Raw genomic sequence first — 18,949 nt, 5'->3', positions numbered from 1 at the left:
GTAGCTCTGTGAGCGGAAGAGAGGTCCCCTAACAACTCTGTGCACCCTTCCCAAACTACCCTTCCCAGGATTATTTGGAGGGAAGCCATGAATGTTTAAAGTGGTATAACAATACTGCTTTATATGTACAGTCCAGATGGGGCCAGAAAGATGAGGCAGGCAGGCAGGCATACTCAAGCTAGCTTTGTGGTTTCTAGCTAGGATGTCCTCAGATTGAGCTATTTCTTTAAGAATCCCCAAAACAAAGGCTATTTTTCAGCATTTCAGCCTCCATCAGTGTACACCTCAAACCTCCATATAGCAAAGTTAGTTGTACAGCTTGCTGTCGTAGCTCTGTTTGACTGCATGCTATCGGAGACATTTATTATTGTAGTTATTTATTAAATTTACATCCCGCCCTTCCTCCCAGTAAGAGCCCAGGACGGCAAACAAAAACACTAAAAACACTCTAAAACATCATAAAAACAAACAAGAATATGTATATTTAACCAAACATCTTTAAAAACATATTAAAAGAGAACATATTTAATAACATCTTTTTTGCTCGAGGCCCTTCAGTGTCCAAAAAGACGCCTACCTCCTGCCTGTCACTGCTCAGCACAATCTACCCCAAATGCTGCCAGATCTCCCCCTGCCCCCTTGAGCCTCAATACGTGCAGCTGCCTAAATTTCCAACTGTAAAGTAACCCTTCTTTTTTCAGTCCGAGCATGGCATTCACTTCTGGGCAGCCTTCTGAAGCCCAGTGATGGGTAGGGGCAGAAGCAAAAGTGGGTGGAGCAATGAATGCAAATTTTACTTTTGAACAGGAGGCTAGTTTCTACACATACTCACCCATTGCTCTCTGTTCTCCATCCAGTCAAGCAAGAGGCATTGTCAGAGTTCACGGGCAAAATCAGGCTGGTTGCAAAGCAGGGTCAGTGAGGGTCGTGTCCTGTGGAGAGGGCGTGTGTCCTGTGGAGAGGGCGTGTGTCCTGTGGAGAGGGCGTGTGTCCTGTGGAGAGGGCGTGTGTCCTGTGGAGAGGGCGTGTGTCCTGTGGAGAGTTCTGCAAGCTAGAAAGAGAGGGCTGTATTTGACCCCCCCCCCAAGCCTTAGGCTCACCCACCCCTGCTTTAAGCTTTACACCATTCATTCTTTTCTTTATTGGCATAGAGTTATGTAGATTTGCAGATTCTGCCCAACTCTAGAAAAAAGCAAAGCATATTGCTTTAAGCTAGTCTTCCCCAACCCAATGCTCTCCAGATGTTGTGGACTGAAATTCCCATCAGCAGCATCCAGCATGGTTGATGGCCAGGGACAATGGGAGTTATAGTTCAAAGCATCTAGAAGGCACCAGCTTGGGAAAGGCTGTGCTAGGCACAGAACTTGTTTCCCAAGAATCTCAGCTTTGGTGATGGTCTTTTTTTAAGCAAGCTTCCAGCCCTTGGTGTTGCAAAGAGAGGTTACAACAGTGCAATCAAAGGGAAATCTTCTGAGATTTCCATGGTGTAATCTCAGAACAAACAAGAGGAACATATCCCAATACACCATTCAGAGATTGGCAGAGCAATCCTATACCCGCTTACATAAGCTTGATTGAGCTCAGTGAGACTTACTTCTGGGTAGGTGTGTATAGGATTGTACTGCTAGTTGTTGTTTTTTAAAGTTTGCCCAACGTACATCCCACCTCTGTCCTAGGTTCAGAAAAGTAGTACAGGTCGGGGGAAGGGGAAGACAAGAGTAATAAAGGAGGGCATTGAAAAAAGCATGACGCACACTGAGTAAACTTCAAACACATAAGCCTTTCTTATAGGACACCTTTAGATGCTTTCCTGCATTGGTGCAGTGGCCAAGACGCAGGGTTTCTTTGACCTGCAGAGCTGCAGAATAAGTTATTCAACATAGCAATAAATTGTAGAAAAAATTATGCCTGGTGAGGTCAATTATGCAAATTGTCTTGCTTTGTATAATTTATTCAGACTGTGGAATTTAGCTTTTAAAAAATTATTCGCTTTTTTTCCCAAAATGAAACTCAAAGCGACTTACAAAAAAATCTCCAAACCATGTACAGAATAAAGATCACCGTTCAAAAGAAAAATCAAAATAATATACCAAGCAAAGCTCAGGTGAGACAGGTTGCAGAATCCAGCTGTGCTCTTATAGAGGTTTTGGGCTTTTGCTCTATATGAACTGCAGAATCAAACTTAAAGTGAACAGAAAATGTACAAAACTATTATACCTTTTCCTGCCGTATACTATTTCTCTCATCCTCAACATCATGAAAAGATTCCAAACTAACCTCAAAGTCACAAAATCTGCACTGAAGCAGAAAGTAAATTCCAAGAATAAATCCATGCATCTAAGGTTGCCACCTTTACAGCCCACCTATGTTCCAGTGAGCATAGTCGGATGTGCCGAGACATTAGCATGTCATATTGCTTATCTCCCTGCTGTGAAAAGCCTGCTGATTTCTGCACCTCAAGTGGCTCTTAAAGATGCAGGAGCAGGCCTTTCTCATCCGCAGCCTTTCTCATTCATTGGCATCACTAGATGCATCAACCTTACAATGAGAAGGTCATTGGGGGAAACCTCTGCCCCGCTTCCTTTATAGTAGCTGCCTGCACCCACTGAGAAAGCAGTTGTGGAGAACAGCACATGATGGAAGCCACAGGTGCTGAGGTCTGCCAGGTGGTACTTTGACTTAACGACACACTGCTGGGTACAAATGCCCAAGGCCCTTTTAGACTGTCTTAAGGGAAGCATTGTTTCCATGGTTTGGGAAAAGCCGAGAGACACAGGAAGCTGCCTTTTTCTGAGTCACATTATTGATTGCGTCTGACTGGAAGTGGCTCTCCAGGATTTCAGCAGAGCTTGGAAAAGTTACTGTTTTGAACTACAACTCCCATCAGCCCAATTCAGTAGCCATGCTGGCTGGGGCTAATGGGAGTTGTAGTTCGAAAAAAGTAACTTTTCCAAGCTCTGGATTTCAGGCAGGGTCTTTCTCAGCCCTACCTGGAGATGGCTGTGTGGACTAAACCTGGAACCTGTGTCTGTGTTAGAATTGCTTTGAATATGTCTTTTAATATCTTTAACCCTTTTTTAAAAAGATGTTTTTAAAGATTTTTTAACAATGTTTTTAACGTTTTGTTTTAATGTATTTTAAGGCATTTTTATGATGTTTTAAAGTGTGTAGTGTTTCTGTTTGCTGCCCTGGGCTCCTGCTGGAAGGAAGGGGGATATGTATCAATCAATCAATCAATCCATCAATCAATCTATAAACCTTCTGCAAGCAAAGCATGCGTTTTACTATTGAGCTGCAGCCATTCCCTTCCAAGAACTATCCCATGTAGGAAAATAGGAACCTGCCTTAGAATGAGTCGGACCATGGACCACTAGCACTGCACTGTCCACACTAACTGCTGGCAGCTGTTCAGGGTTTCTCCCAAGGGATACTCCCAGTCCTACCTGGAGATGTTGGGGATTGAACTTGAGAGCTTCCGCATGCAAAGCAGAGGCTCTAGCACCGGGCTCCAGCCCCCCCCTAATGGTCTTGGGGTATTAAACAGCAGCCCATGTTGTCTTGCTAGGGTCCTCCCGCCTGGCCGAAAGCACAGCTCCTGACTGAGAGCTCTCCCGCTTCATTATGCGCCTCTGCTATTTTTTCTCAAGCAGAGACATAGCCCTTTCCTTCCCAGCCTGAGCTTTCCGTAGCCTTTTCCTTCCCAGCCTGAGCTGCAACAGATTATTTCCCTGCCCTCTTCTTTTGTGCCAGTCACTTTCTTGGGGTCATAGAGATGGAGCTAGAGCAGCTGTTTCTCCCTCTCCCTGTCCCCACCTGGCTGAAAATATTCTGACTGTATCTTTCTAACAGGGATGAGGAGCCTCCAGCCTGCGATCCTAATTGGATCTTCCCATGTGGACTGGGAGGCCACTTCAGCCACGCTACAACCACCTGCCCTATGCCTGACCTCATATATGATATCAGGTTTGGCTCATCTGAAAGGACATTTGCAGGAACTGCCGATGCAAAGCAGTCTGCAACGTAGCAAGCAGTGCAGTGGCAAATTCAGAAGTGCTGTGTCCTTTCATGGTAGTGACAACCACGCCCCTCCCATCCTTTTATTTTGATTTGCTGCTTGGTTGAGAATGAAATCCTTGCTTCTGCCTTCTAACACAACAACAGACATACCTAGGAGCCAATCAGCATGAAAGAATAGAGTGTAAGCTACTGAGAAGAGTCTTCTCAGTGGCTGACTCACCTCCTTTCACTCTGATTGGTTCCAGTCAGCAGGAAAGGACAAGGAAGCATGTTAGAAGGTTCTTCTCAGGGCCTAACACACTTCCCTTTCATGCTGATTAGCTTGTGGGATGCTGGAGACATAGGGACCCTGCTGGGATCCTGCTCCCCAAAGGGTCTAAGACACCCCCCTATGAGTACCTGGACAACTACAATCAGCTGATTGTTGGGACATGAGTAGCCCCTTTGAAAGCTCTGTCTTGTGGGTGTTTTGGAAAGGGTTGTGCAAGACCCCGAGGGGGGGAAAGGTCACCTGACATCATTGTGAGGGAGATATAGGTGGGGGAGATAATGATCCGGCCCACTAGCCAGATCCAATTCCCAGCCCTTGCCCTTGCCTTATATTAAGACCTATGAACTTCCTTGCCATTGACACTAGCACAGGTGGCTTTTTGGCTCAGTATAAGGCCGCTTCCTGTGTTGCCCATATTGGAAGACAGGTGTTTAATGACTGGCAGCTGAATGCGTGAACTCAGTCCAATGAAAAAATGGGTGCATTTGAATGGAGGATGTTACATCCTTGCTGGATGTTGCAGTAATGATGCTTCTGCCTGAATCAGCCCTCAGTGTTTGCAACAAGAACCAGCTTCAAGAGAAGGGCTTTAATAACTTTGGTGATGGATGTTTAGACAGCAAGCAAAATCAGTGCAGACAAAGACTGATGTACTGGGCCTTTCCTGTGTCTCCTTTTGTAACCCTGACTAATTAATACCCAGGGTGCTCATACTCAGATCATATGCCATGTGGTATGTGTTCTGCAACAAATGGGAATCACTGAAGAGGAGGTAAAAACACAGACACGCTTGATTTATTCAGTCCTTGGCTTTAATGTATACCATTCTGCAAACTTGCAATGGATGGTGTGAATTTGAATCAGGGTATCCAGCAATTTTACACTGAAAACGAATGAGATTTGGGTGACATAATAAGGGAGGGGAGTTGAAATCAATGTGAAATGCTGAAAGATTAAGAGTTACATTTGTTAAGTCACAAGCTGAGCACAATGCAAAAGGTTACACCAAAAACATCCATTTTTCAGGCTATATGTAAAGAAAAAGTACTCACAGGCTGATATCACCTCCCTGTTTCTTTCTTTATTGTAGCCAGGTAGCTACATGCTTGGTGAACAAGTTGCTCACCTGGAGGGCCACTTTGAGAAGGATTTGAGGAGTGACAGGCCAGTCCTTCATGCACCAGTCCCACAAGGGACATTGTAGCAAGTCCTGTGGTCATTGTAACTGTTCTTTAAATACATGCAAAGCAGGAGACCATCTAGGGACATGGTTGGACACTTGGATGACAAGGGAGTCAAAGGTGTGCTAAAGCAGGATAAGGAGATTGCAGAGAAGCTAAATGAATTCTTTGCATCCGCCTTCACAATGTAGCATATAGGGCAGAACCCAGTGCCTGAACTAACTTTTGCAGGGAGGCAGTCTGAGGAGCTGAGGTAGATGGTGGTGACAAGATATGAAGTCCTGGGTTTAATAGACAAAATAAAAATTGACAAATTGCCTGGTCCAGATGGTATCCACCCAAGAGTTCTTTAAAAACTCAAATGTGAGACAGCTGATCTTCTAACAAAAATAAGTAACCTGTCCCTCAGATCTGCCTCTATACCTGAGGACTGGAAAGTGGTCAGTGTAACACTAATCTTTAAAAAGGGGTGCAGGGGGGATCCTGGAAATAACAGACCAGTTAGCTTAATGTCTGTCACGGGAAAACGGGTAGAAAGTATTGTTAAAAAATAACTAAGCACATAGAACAGCCTTTCCCAGGCAGTGTGCCTCCAGATGTTGTTGGACCACAACTCCCATCAGCCTCAGCCAGCATTGCCAATGGTCAGGAAATATGGGAATTGTAGTCCAGCAACATCTGGAGGCACACTGGTTGGGAAAGGCTGACACAGAAGAACAAGCCTTGCTGAAGCACAGCCAGCATGGCTTCTGGAAGGGTAAGTCTTGTTTCACCAACCTATTGGAGTTCTTTGAGAGTGTCAACTAGCAAGCTTATATAGAGAGGTGATCCAGTTGACATAGTGTACTTGGATTTTCAAAAAGCGTTCAACAAGGTACCTTACCAAAGACTCCAGAGTAAGCTTAGCAGTCATGGAGTAAGAGGAGAGGTAGATCAAGAACTGGTTAAGCAGCAGGAAGCAGAGAGTAGGAATAAATGGACAGTTCTTACAATGGAAGAATTTAGAAAGTGGAGTCCCTCAAGGTTTGGTATTGGGACCTGTGCTTTTTAACTTGTTCATAAATGATCTAGAGTTAGGGGTGAGTACTGAGGTGGCCAAGTTTGCCGATACAAAATTGTTCAGGGTCTTTAAAACAAAAAGAGATTGTGAAGAGCTCAAAAAGAACCTCTCCAAATGGAGTGAATGGGTGGTAAACTGACAAAAGCAATTTTGATGTGAACAATTGTAAAATGATGCATGTTGGGGCAAAAAAAAATCTTAATTTCACATACACACTCATGGGGTCTGAACTGGCAGAGCAGAGACTGACCAGGAACAAGACTTTGGGGTCGTAGTGGATAGCTCGATGAAGATGTTGACCCAACTGTGAAAAGGGCAAATTCCATGCTAGGGATCATTAGGAAAGGTATTGAAAATAAAACTGCCAATATCATAGTGCGATTATACAAATCTATGGTGTGACCCATTTATTTATTATTTGATTTATATCCTGCCCTTCCTCCCAGCAGGAGCCCAGGGTGTATATTTGGGATAGTGTGTTCAGTTCTGGTTGCCTCACCTCAAATAGGATATTGTAGAGTTGGAGAAGTTTCAGAAAAGGACAACCATGATGATCAAGGATATGGAGTGACTCTCCTATGAGAAATGATTGCAGCATTTGAAGCTTTTTGGTTTAGAGAGAAGGTGACATGATAGAAGTGTATAAAACTATGCATGCCATTGAGAGAGTGGATAGAGGGAAGTGTTTCTCCCTATCTGATAACACTACAACTCATGGACATCCAATAATAATAATAATAATAATAAATTTTATTTTTGAGTCGCCTATCTGTCCGGATTAACGGACACTCTAGGCGACATACAACAATATAAAACATAATATACATATCAAAGCAACAATCATAATCAATTTAAAACCAGCCTTCAATTAAAACATTATAAAACTAATCCACCCCAATCTTGTAGGCCCGCCTGAATAGCCAGGTCTTTAAGGCTCGGCGAAAACTTATCAGGGAGGGAGCATGTCGGAGATCAAAAGGAAGGGAATTCCAGAGGGTGGGGGCCACGATCGAGAATGCCCTCTCTCTGGTCCGCACCAGCCTGGCTGTTTTAACCGGCGGGACCGAGAGAAGGTCTTGTGAGGCTGATCTTGTCAGATCAGGACAGACAAAAGAAAGTACTTCCTCACACAGCACATAGTTAAGCTATAGAACTCACTCCCAGAGGAGGCAGTGATTGCCAGCAACTTGAATGGTTTTAAAAGAGGATTAGACAAACTTCATGGAGGATAACGGTATCAAAGGCTTCTGGCTACGATGGCTATGCTCTTATTTCCACAGCCGGATGCTGGAAACCACAAGGCGGGGGGGAGAGCTGTTGTGCTCATGCCCTGCTTGCAGACTTCCCATGAACATCTGGTTGGACACTGTGAGAACAGGATGCTGGACTAGATGGGCCGCGGGCCTGATCCCACAGGCTGTTCTTATGTTCCTATCTCCTTTCTGAATTGACAAAGAGAAGTCCAGGTACTGTCAGGGGTGGCTGGATCTGTGTGTGTCTGCCTTGGGTGGTTAGCTACTGAGCTGCAGTTGGTAGTGATGGTAGTTGGATCCTCCTGGCCAGGAAGGTGTATAGAAGGGCTTCCTGTTCCAGCTGAGCATTGCTGAAGCAACAAGGCCTTCTGGACCTCTGTTGTGTTTCTGTATCATTGGCTAGAAGTGATAGCTCCATGCGAGTGGAGCAGGGGAATCCTCTCTGGGTTTCATTGTGAACTTTCAAGGAGCTGCCCAAGATGCTAACCATAGGTTCGGAAGCTTGGACAGCTCCTGAGAGCTCAGACTAAAACCCAGAGCAGATTCCACTGCCATGGAGCCGGCAGTTGCCACTATTGGCTGGCCTTTGGTCCTTGTTTCTTCCTGTGTCCTGATTTGTCCTCCATCTGCCTCCTGGATTGTTCTTCAGTCCTGGCTGCTGACTTGGCTTCTGGAACATCTCAGACTCCTGTCTATGGCCTACTCCTTACAGAGAGCGCCCCCTGCTTGCCTGATTTGTCCTAAGGTTCCGTGACTACAGAAGCCTTATCAAATTTAAAATTGTGTTCTGACCAGTGACAGGATATTCTTGGTGATGGGTCCCCATTTGTAGAATACACTCCCTGGTGAGGTGTGTCTGTCTCCCTCATTATTAACATTTGGGAATCCTGCAAATAGGACCTGAGTGCAACAATGCTCTTCCTTCCAGGTTTTCAGAAACTGGTATTCAGAAGCATACAGCCTCTGACAGTGGAGGTAGGACACAGCCATCAGGGTTAGTAGCCACTGATAGCCTTATCCTCCTCGAATACATGTCACTTTTGTATCCAGCATTGCTAATGCACTGTTTGATGCTACCAGAGTGATCCATGACTATAGCTCTTAATGAAATGAAATGGACTGCCTGCACGTCGATTCCGACTTATGGGCGACCCTATGAATAGGGTTTTCATGATAAGCGGTATTCAGAGGGGGGTTACCATTGCCTCCCTCTGAGGCTGAGATGCAGTGACTGGCCTAAGGTCACCCAGCGAGCTTCATGGCTGTGTGGGGATTCGAACCCTGGTTGTAGTCCAACACCTTAATCACTGCACCACACTGGCTCTCTATATACACCTGAGTAAACTCACGAGTGGCACTGATGGGCAAAAATGAAGGAAGCAGTCATGTTCTAAAGCAAATCATGCCTCAATACAGCAAGCTATGTAAAGCCACTCTCCCATAAAAGAATATTAAATAGTCAATTACTGCAGATTTCAGATTCGCGCCAAGTTCCCACTGATGGCTGAAAGACTATTTTCTGGCAATCTCAGGCTGCTCTTAAAACAGTTCGGAAATGTCATCAAGTCCAGAATGTGGCTGCAGGTTTATTAATTTGTGCACACCACAGGGCTAATCTGAGCCTGCTTCAACAGTTGGCACTTTTGAGCACACGCCAAGGCCCCTAACCCAGCAAGGGCCCAACCACCTCTTCTTCCCCTTTGCCACTCACACACGCACACACATACCCTCTCCAGAACCCACTGAAACTGCATGAGGTGCAGGTCAGATAAAAGGAAAGGCTTTTTCTTCACATGGCACATAATTGATGCATGGGGTTTCCTGTCACAAGCTGTGCTGCTGGCAAGCAGCTAAGATGGCATGAAAACAGTGACTATTCATGAAAGATGGATATATCTATGGCTATCAGCCATGCAAGCTAAGCGTTGAGCCACTGTGTTCACACGGGCATAACCTCTGGTGGTTCATGCTTGGTCCGCCTTTGTTAGGGACCCAGCCTGTAGTGAGGCAGACCCTGCCTTGTGGAACTCTCTGCCTGTAGAGCTTCTGAAATAACTGCTCCTGCCTTCTTTCAGAGGTCTCCTAAAAACTGTATTATTGCAATGTGAATTTTCCTTTTACCAACCAGTATTTCTTGTGGTTTTTATTGAGGTTTAAAAAACCGACATTTTTATTGTTCTTACTGAAATATGTACGCTGTATACCACTTTGCTGTACTTTTATGGAAGTGTGGTCTATAAATATTTCAATGAATAAATAAATATTTATTTTCTTGCATTTATATCCTGCCATTTTCTCCCTGTCATGGATCCCTGCATCCATGGATGCTGCGTCTGTTTGGGACCGATGGGGTCTCTCATCCAAGCAATGACCAGACCCACACCTGTTCAGCTTTGCAAAGGGGGTGGTCTCACAAGCTTTCAGACCATGCAATGGGCTAAAGGCATTTGTCATCATGGGCTGCTTGTGAGCCTCTCAAGAGCATCTGGCTGGTCACTCTTGGTAACAGAGAGCCCAGGCTAGCATTAGTTGAGCCCAGTTTTAGCCCTGGCAGCTCCTGATAGTGGGAGAACCAGTATGGAGTATGCCTGTGAACACCAGTTGCTGGGAATCACAAGTGGGGAGAGTTTTGTTGCACTCAGGTCCTGCTTGTGAGCTTCCTACAGGCATCTGGCTGACCACTGGGAGAGCAGGATGCTGGAGTAGATGGGCTTTTGGCTTGATCCAGCAGGGATTTTCATTCAATATTTATTTGCTTACTTTTATCCTACTTCTAAACTAAAATATGAAGTACGATGAAGAGGAGGCCACACAGAGGGGGCATAACCAACTAACAACTTTATTTAATGTCAACAGCTTTCTAGTACAAGTGTGGGGAACCTTGTCACTCCAGATGTTGCTGATCTACAATTCCCATCAATCCTAGCAAACAAGATTTCAGACAATGGGGGGAGGATACATGGAGCAAAATCTGACACTGATCTGAGATGGGAAGAGTACATTACAGACACTGCAATGCCCTCTTATGTACACTGCAGCATGATTGTCATTTACCTCTCCATTTCCTCTCCTCCCAACAGGCTTTGCAAATCCAAGCACCGCAATATCAAATGTGTCCCAAAGCAGTCTGCATAACGCATTACACATCTACATGAATGGCTCGATGTCCCAGGTGCAGGGATCAGCGAACGATCCCATCTTCATACTGCACCACGCCTTTGTCGACAGGTAGGGGTGAAGCCTCCTGGTAAAAGCAGTGAATTTAGACAAGCGTGAAGACTTGCTATTTTAGAGCAGGGCTGGGAAACCTTTTTCATCCCAAGGACTGCAGGCAGTTCCAGGCAATCTTCTGAGGGCCATATGTCAGTGGTGCTGTGGGACCGATGGCAAAAATGAATGTACATTTTCTTTTATTTATTTTTTTATTTATTTATATCCTGCCCTTCCTCCCAGCAGAAGCCCAGGAGGGTAGTTTCTGTACACACACACACACACACACACACACACACACAAACACACACCTCCATCCTCCATCCAGACAAGCAAGAGGCATTATCAGAGTGCAAGGATCCATTCTAGCCAGGCAAAAGCACCCAAGGAGCATGCCATGCAGGGCTGGTGATGGGTGTGACCTGATGGTAGGGGTTGTGGTGTGATGGGCAGTGCCAGCTGGTGACTCCATGTCAGTGGGGCAGTGGAATCCGCTCCCGGTTTTAGTCTGAACTTTCAAGGACCTGTCCAAAGCGTTGCACCTTGGACAGCTCCTTAAACGTTCAGACTAGAACCTAGAGTGGATTCCACTGCCTCACTCACATGGAGCCACCAGCTGCCCCTGGTGGTGTGAGTCCCAAGGGCCAGACAGAGATATTTAGAGGGCCTAAAACTCATGTATTTACTGATAGATATAATAAGCCCTAGTCAGATAAACTGCTTACGCATCCTAAGGATGTGTGAGCAGGGAGCAGTGCTGACTGCGGTGACGAGGACCCCCGTCCCTAACATCACACAACCCATTCGTCTCATCCTCTGGTTTTGCCATACGTGGTGCCAATATCTGGGGAAGGATAGTAGCTCAGTGGCAGAGCATCTGCTTTAAATGCAGAAGGTCCCAGGTTCGGTCCGCAACACTTCCAGTAGGGCAGGAAGGAACCCTACCTGAATCCCTGGAGATCCACTGCCAGTCCGTGTAGACCACTGTTATTCAACCTTTGGTCCCCAGATGTTGATGGATCCAGAGGGGATCCCGGAAATGACAGGCCAGTTAGCTTAACTTCTGTCCCTGGAAAACTGGTAGAAAGTATTATTAAAGCTAGATTAACTAAGCACATAGAAGAACAAGCCTTGCTGAAGCAGAGCCAGCATGGCTTCTGCAAGGGAAAGTCCTGTCTCAGTAACCTATTAGAATTCTTTGAGAGTGTCAACAAGCATATAGATAGAGGTGATCCAGTGGACATAGTGTACTTAGACTTTCAAAAAGCGTTTGACAAGGTACCTCACCAAAGGCTTCTGAGGAAGCTTAGCAGTCATGGAATAAGAGGAGAGGTCCTCTTGTGGATAAGGAATTGGTTAAGAAGCAGAAAGCAGAGAGTAGGAATCAACGGACAGTTCTCCCAATGGAGGGCTGTAGAAAGTGGAGTCCCTCAAGGATCGGTACTGGGACCTGTACTTTTCAACTTGTTCATTAATGACCTAGAATTAGGAGTGAGCAGTGAAGTGGCAAATTTTGGTGACGACACTAAATTGTTCAGGGTTGTTAAAACAAAAAGGGATTGCGAAGAGCTCCAAAAAGATCTCTCCAAACTGAGTGAATGGGCGGAAAAATGGCAAATGCAATTCAATATAAACAAGTGTAAAATTATGCATATTGGAGCAAAAAATCTGAATTTCACATATACGCTCATGGGGTCTGAACTGGCGGTGACCGACCAGGAGAGAGACCTCGGGGTTGTAGTGGACAGCACGATGAAAATGTCGACCCAGTGTGCGGCAGCTGTGAAAAAGGCAAATTCCATGCTAGCGATAATTAGGAAAGGTATTGAAAATAAAACAGCCAATATCATAATGCCGTTGTATAAATCTATGGTGCGGCCGCATTTGGAATACTGTGTACAGTTCTGGTCGCCTCATCTCAAAAAGGATATTCTAGAGTTGGAAAAGGTTCAGAAGAGGGCAACCAGAATGATCAAGGGGATGGAGCGACTCCCTTACGAGGAAAGGTTGCAGCATTTGGGGCTTTTTAGTTTAGAGAAAAGGCGGGTCAGAGGAGACATGATAGAAGTGTATAAAATTATGCATGGCATTGAGAAAGTGGATAGAGAAAAGTTCTTCTCCCTCTCTCATAATACTAGAACTCGTGGACATTCAAAGAAGCTGAATGTTGGAAGATTCAGGACAGACAAAAGGAAGTACTTCTTTACTCAGCGCATAGTTAAACTATGGAATTTGCTCCCACAAGATGCAGTAATGGCCACCAGCTTGGACGGCTTTAAAAGAAGATTAGACAAATTCATGGAGGACAGGGCTATCAATGGCTACTAGCCGTGATGACTGTGCTGTGCCACCCTAGTCAGAGGCAGTATGCTTCTGAAAACCAGTTGCCGGAAGCCTCAGGAGGGGAGAGTGTTCTTGCACTCGGGTCCTGCTTGCGGGCTTCCTCCAGGCACCTGGTTGGCCACTGTGAGAACAGGATGCTGGACTAGATGGGCCACTGGCCTGATCCAGCAGGCTCTTCTTATGTTCTTATGTTCTTATGGACCACAACTCCTATCACCCCTGACCATTGACCATGCTGTCTGGGAATGATGGGAGTTGTAGTCCAACATCATCTAGGCAAGGCCAGATTATCCATTAGGCTCAGTAGGCTGAAGCCTAGGGGCCCGGAGCTCTTGGGGGCCTGTGGGGCACTGGCCCGAGGGCCCCTGGAGCTACAGAGGGCCCTCCGCTCTCCTTCCGCAATCTGCGGAAGCAGGACAGGAGCCACAGATCGCGGGACAAGAGCTTCCAAACCGTCCGCCATCCTCCCACTCACTTAGCTTTTTCTCCGCTGTTTTTGTGGTTTGCCATCAATGAAGATGGCGGCCGAGGTTTCCCTAAGGGGCTGAAGCCTCTGCTGCCATCTTGCTTGATGGCATGCATGCGTGCCTAAGAGGAGAAGTGGGGCCCAAACATCAATCAGCCTAGGGGCCCTCAGCTTAATCCGGCCCTGCATCTGGGGAGTCAAGGCTTGAAGAAGAGTGGTGTAGGCAATGCTGAACTAAATGGACCGATGTTCTGAATTAATATAAGGCAGCTTCCTATCTTCATAAGTTTCTGTGGCTGTGGGGACGGAGCCTTCATACATGGAGCTCCAGAAACTGGCCTAGAAACTCCCCAGTCGCACACCCCTCTCCCCAAGCCATATCCCTTACTCACCCTGCTTTGTACCTTCCTTGGTTTCCCCCCCCCCCGCTAGTATGATCTGATTAGCTAAAGGTGGCAAAGGCCACATTTGCACTGTACATTTATTCTACTATTATTCCAGTTTAAAACAGTCATGGCTTCTCCCCCAAATCCTGAGAAGTGTCATTTGCAAAGAGTGCTAAGATTTCTTAGGGGACCCTTATACCCCTCACAGAACTAAAGCTCCTGGAAAAGTTTAACCAACAATTCCTCTTTCCAGGGAACTCTTGAGAACTGTAGCTCTATGAGGGCAATAGAGGTCATCTTGCAACTCCCAGCACCCTTAACAAACTATACGTCCCAGGATTCCTTGGGGAAAGCCATGACTGTTTAAAGTGGAATAATAGTGGAATAAATGTATGGTGTGGATGGGGTCAAAGGAAGATACAGCCTTGCTTAGAGCCAAGCCCTGTGTCAACCGTCTGGTGCAGCACTTTGCAGCACAATCAGCTGATGGTTGGGGCTTGAACAGGCTTTCCAAGCACCGCTGTGGGCCCATGGCAAAAATGGGTCACTTGAAATCAGGTGAGGTCATTGCGACTGCTCACATGGGGGGGGTAGGGATTAGGAGAAATAAGGATCTGGCCAGACCTTACCCCTACAAATAGACCAATACTTGGTATGCCTATTCCTCTCCTCTTCAAAGTAACCCGTCTCAGTGAACAAGAGGCAGAGAGCATCTGAGTCTTATCATGTTGCAAAAGTACGATTAAACTGTTGGAAACTTTTTTTTCCCTTCAACGATGAAAATGGTTGGAGGGGAGGAGGCAGGAAGAGTGGGCAGTATTATGGAACCCTGAGATGGTGGGGAAGGGCCTATGTTGTCATTCTGTGGATAAACACCTGCTGCTTCTCTGGCTCCTGAGCCAATCAGCATCACCTACCAGTGCTACAGCAAATCCTTCCATCCGCCTGTGAGCTGATCTACTTTTAGCAGGGAGATTGATTGATTAATATTCACGCTGCAGTTCAGGACTTTTTAAAAAGGCCCTGCATGTGTGCCAAGTATTATTATGATGCTTACCTTTATCGTTTGCTATGCGCACAGCGAGCCTCCAGCTGTGTTCCAGCCCTCGCCTCCCCCTCCAATGACGAAATTTCCTCCAAATGATATGCTGCGCAACGGCATGAGCAATGGCTCAAATCCACAGTAGACCTGCAAGACAAAGGCAGGTCAAGAGGCAACCATTAGCTATGGCCTTCCACCCACACTTACAGTAAAAACTGGTTTTTTTTAAAGAAAAAAATCAAAATAAAATAAATCTGCATTGGAAGGTTTGTCAGCTCAGGGCCTGGATCAGTTTGTGCTTTGCTTGAAGAGGGCTGTTCAGTTTCAAAATAAATGTACTGCCTTCAAGTCAATTCTGACTTATGGCGACCCTAGGGTTTTCATGAGGCTGAGAGGCAGTGACTGGCCCAAGGTCACCCAGTGAGCTTCATGGCTATGTGGGGATTCGAACCCTGGTCTCCCAGGTTGTAGTGTGTGTGTGTGGGTGTTGGGGGGTGTGGGGTGTTGGGTGGGGGTATGTGTGTGGGGGTGTGGAACTGTGAGGGGGAAAATGAGTGATAATAATGCTGTTCATGAGGGCAGCGTATGTGAGACACACACACACCTTGATCCAGGGCCCTGAGAGAGCTTCTTGCTATTATGGCCCCATCTGCACCTTACATTTAAAGCAGTATCATACCACTTTAATCTTGTATGGCTGCCCTCAAAGAATCCTGGGAACTGTAGTTCGATCGGGGTGCTGAGAATTGTTAGGAGATTCTTATTCCCCTCACAGAGCTACAATTCCCAGAGTTCGTGGGAAGAGAGATTGATTGTTAAACCACTCTGAGGACTGTAGCTCTGTGGGGGAATTGGGGTCTGCTAACAACTCTCAGCACCCTTAACGAACTACATTTCCCAAAGATTCTTTGGGGGAAGCCATGTCTGTTTAAAGTGGCATGATACTGCTTTAAATATGCAGTGCAGATGTGGGCTCAGTGTGGGATTTGATACCCTATATAAAGGCACCTTTCTGCATCTTGGGCAGCTTTCCCCAGCATGGTGCCTTCTAGATGTTTTGAAATACAACTCCCATTGCCCCTTACCGTTAGCCATGTTGCCTGGGGCTGGTGGGAGTTGTAGTCCAAAACATCTGGAGGGCACCAGGTTGGCGAAGCGCAGTCTGCCTTAACTGTCTACTATCTATCTTTGTGAAATAGAAGATTAGTTACCTCCCTTTCCTCATGGAGAGAGCCAGGAAGGATTTGGACCTTGACCAATTTCTGGTCTGGACATACAGCTCAGCAGTTAGTCACATGCTCTGCTAGCTGGTCATTCCAGGAGGACTTCTGGCCATCCCCAGCTAAAGAACCTCAGGCCGTGATGTAGGGATAGATTTTGGAATGCAGGAGTTCATCATGACAACCAGGGGTGTGGTCATTCAGGCTCTCAGGGGGACTTGGACACCTTACTTTTTGGGAGCAGGGTCCCAGGAGGGTCCCTGTGTCTCCAGCATCCTATGAGCCAATCAGCGTGAAAGAGGTGTGTGTTAGCCACTGATAAGAGTCTTCTAACATGCTTCCTAGTCTTTTCCTGCTGATTGGAGTCAATCAGAATGAATGGAGGTGTCAGCTACTGAGAAGACTCTTTTCAGTAGCTAACGCTCTCCCATTTCATGTTTATTCGCTTCTAAGGATGTCTGTTGTAGGAGGAGGCATTAACACGGATCTTATTCTCAACCCAGCAGCAAAAAAAGGGTGGTGGTGGTGATGGCTGTGACTCTCATGAAGGGACCCTGCACTTCTGAATTTGCCACTACACTACTGATGACAACTCCCAAAGCCATGCCCCCACACAGAGAGTAGACAAGCATGCCTTTGCAAACAAACTATGGCCACGCCCCCTGAGAGTCCAATATTACAGGCAACTGTAATATATATATTTTACATTATATATTTTCATTATGTTTTCAAGTGTTTTTAGTGCTTTTGTTTGCCGCCCTTGGCTTCTGCTGGGAGGAAGGGCGGGATATAAATCAAATAATAAACAAACAAACAAATACATAATCATCTCCAACAGCAGCACTACGTGGCACAGAGCCAACTTATTAGGATCAGCCAAGAGTCATTGAATACTAAGCCGGCACAGGGTGGTGTAGTGGTTAACTGGGCTGAAGTTCACTGGGTGATCTTGGGCCATTAACTGTCTGAGCATAGCCTACTTATTTACTTTTAAAATTGTGTCCTTCCTTTCCTCCCAAGGGAACCCAGGGCAGCAAACCTGTCATTAAAAAAAAATACAAATAAAAACGAAATACAATTAAAAACGAAATGAAAACACACTTATAACATTTAAAAACAGAAACATCAAAGAACAATAAAACACAATAAACCATCTAGACCAAATTTAAGAACAGATGTAACCAAACCATGTACTGAAACAGAAAAGTTCTCAGCAGTTGGCTAAAAGAGTACAGTGAGGGTGCCCGCCTCATGTCAATAGGCAGGGAGTTCCAAAGTACAGGTGCTGCTGCACTAAAGGAATGTCCCCTTAAAAATGCAGAATGGACAGTGTGAGTCACTAGTATAAGCAGAAACAATCAAATCAGCACATATGGGGTAAAGGGTCCCTTAAGTAAATTGGTCCCAAGCATTATTGTTGTTATGTGCCTTCAAGTCGATTTCAACTTATGGCGAACCTATGAATCAGCGGCCTCCAATAGCATCTGTTATAAACCACCCTGTTCAGATCTTGTAAGTCCAGCTCTGTGGCTTCCTTTATGGAATCAATCCATCTCTTGTTTGGCCTTCCTCTTTTTCTACTCCCTTCTGTTTTTCCCAGCATTATTGTCTTTTCTAGTGAATCAGGTCTTCTCATTATGTGTCCAAAGTATATTAACCTCAGTTTCATCATTTAGCTTCTAGTGACAGTTCTGGTCTAATTTGTTCTAACACCCAGTTATTTGTCTTTTTCACAGTCCATGGTAAGTGCAAAGCTCTTCTCCAATACCACATTTCAAATTAGTTGATTTTTCTGTTATCCATTTTTTCACTGTCCAACTTTCACATCCATACATAGAGATCGGGAACAAAGCTTGGAAAAGTTACTTTTTTGAACTACAACTCCCATCAGCCCAATCCAGTGGCCATGCTGGCTGGGGCTGATGGGAGTTGTAGTTCAAAAAAGTAACTTTTCCAAGCTGTGATCAGGAATACCATCGCCTGAATGATCCTGACTTTAGTGTTCAGTGATACATCTTTGCATTTGAGAACCTTTTCTAGTTCTCTCAAAGCTGCCCTCCCCTGTCCTAGCATTCTTCTGATTTCTTGATTATGGTCTCCATTTTGGTTAATGACTGTGCCAAGGTATTGATAATCCTTGTCCTCATTGTCAACTGTAAAGTTGCATAAATCTTTTGTCATTACTTTAGTCTTTTTGATGTTCAGCTGTAGTCCTGCTTTTGTGCTTTCCTCTTTAACTTTCATCAGCATTCATTTCAAATCATTACTGGTTTCTGCTGGTAGTATGGTACCGTCTGCATATCTTAAATTATTGATATTTCTCCCTCCAGTTTTCACACCTCCACCTTGGTCCAATCCCGCTGTCTCATACATCGCTGTCTCAAACCCTTTACAATTGGAAACCTCTTGTCCAGAGTATAGGTTGCATATCAGAACAATCAGATGTTGTGGCACCCCCATTTCTTTTAAGGCTTTCCATAGTTTCTCATGATCTACACAG

General features: G+C 45.5%; 1 protein-coding gene and 1 long non-coding RNA gene across 2 annotated transcripts in view; one reads left to right on the top strand and one right to left on the bottom strand.

Annotated features, from left to right (window-relative positions):
• The window catches only part of TYR (tyrosinase), a 71,755-nt gene that overhangs the window by 29,835 nt on the left and 22,971 nt on the right, over positions 1-18,949 (top strand). The window contains exon 3 of the mRNA XM_061629618.1: positions 10,863-11,010. Coding sequence (XP_061485602.1) covers positions 10,863-11,010 — 148 coding nt within the window. The remainder of the gene's footprint in view (positions 1-10,862; positions 11,011-18,949) is intronic.
• Positions 10,616-15,345, bottom strand: LOC133386012 (uncharacterized). The gene is made up of 3 exons (XR_009763057.1): positions 15,245-15,345; positions 11,938-12,069; positions 10,616-11,154 (listed from the first exon to the last, which is right to left on the bottom strand). It is a non-coding gene; the product is annotated as an uncharacterized LOC133386012 (long non-coding RNA).

The sequence above is a fragment of the Rhineura floridana genome, chromosome 5 (assembly GCF_030035675.1).
Source record: "Rhineura floridana isolate rRhiFlo1 chromosome 5, rRhiFlo1.hap2, whole genome shotgun sequence".
NCBI lineage: Eukaryota > Metazoa > Chordata > Lepidosauria > Squamata > Rhineuridae > Rhineura > Rhineura floridana.
The sequence above is the reverse complement of the archived record's forward strand: the minus strand, read 5'-3'. Positions and strand labels throughout refer to the sequence as shown.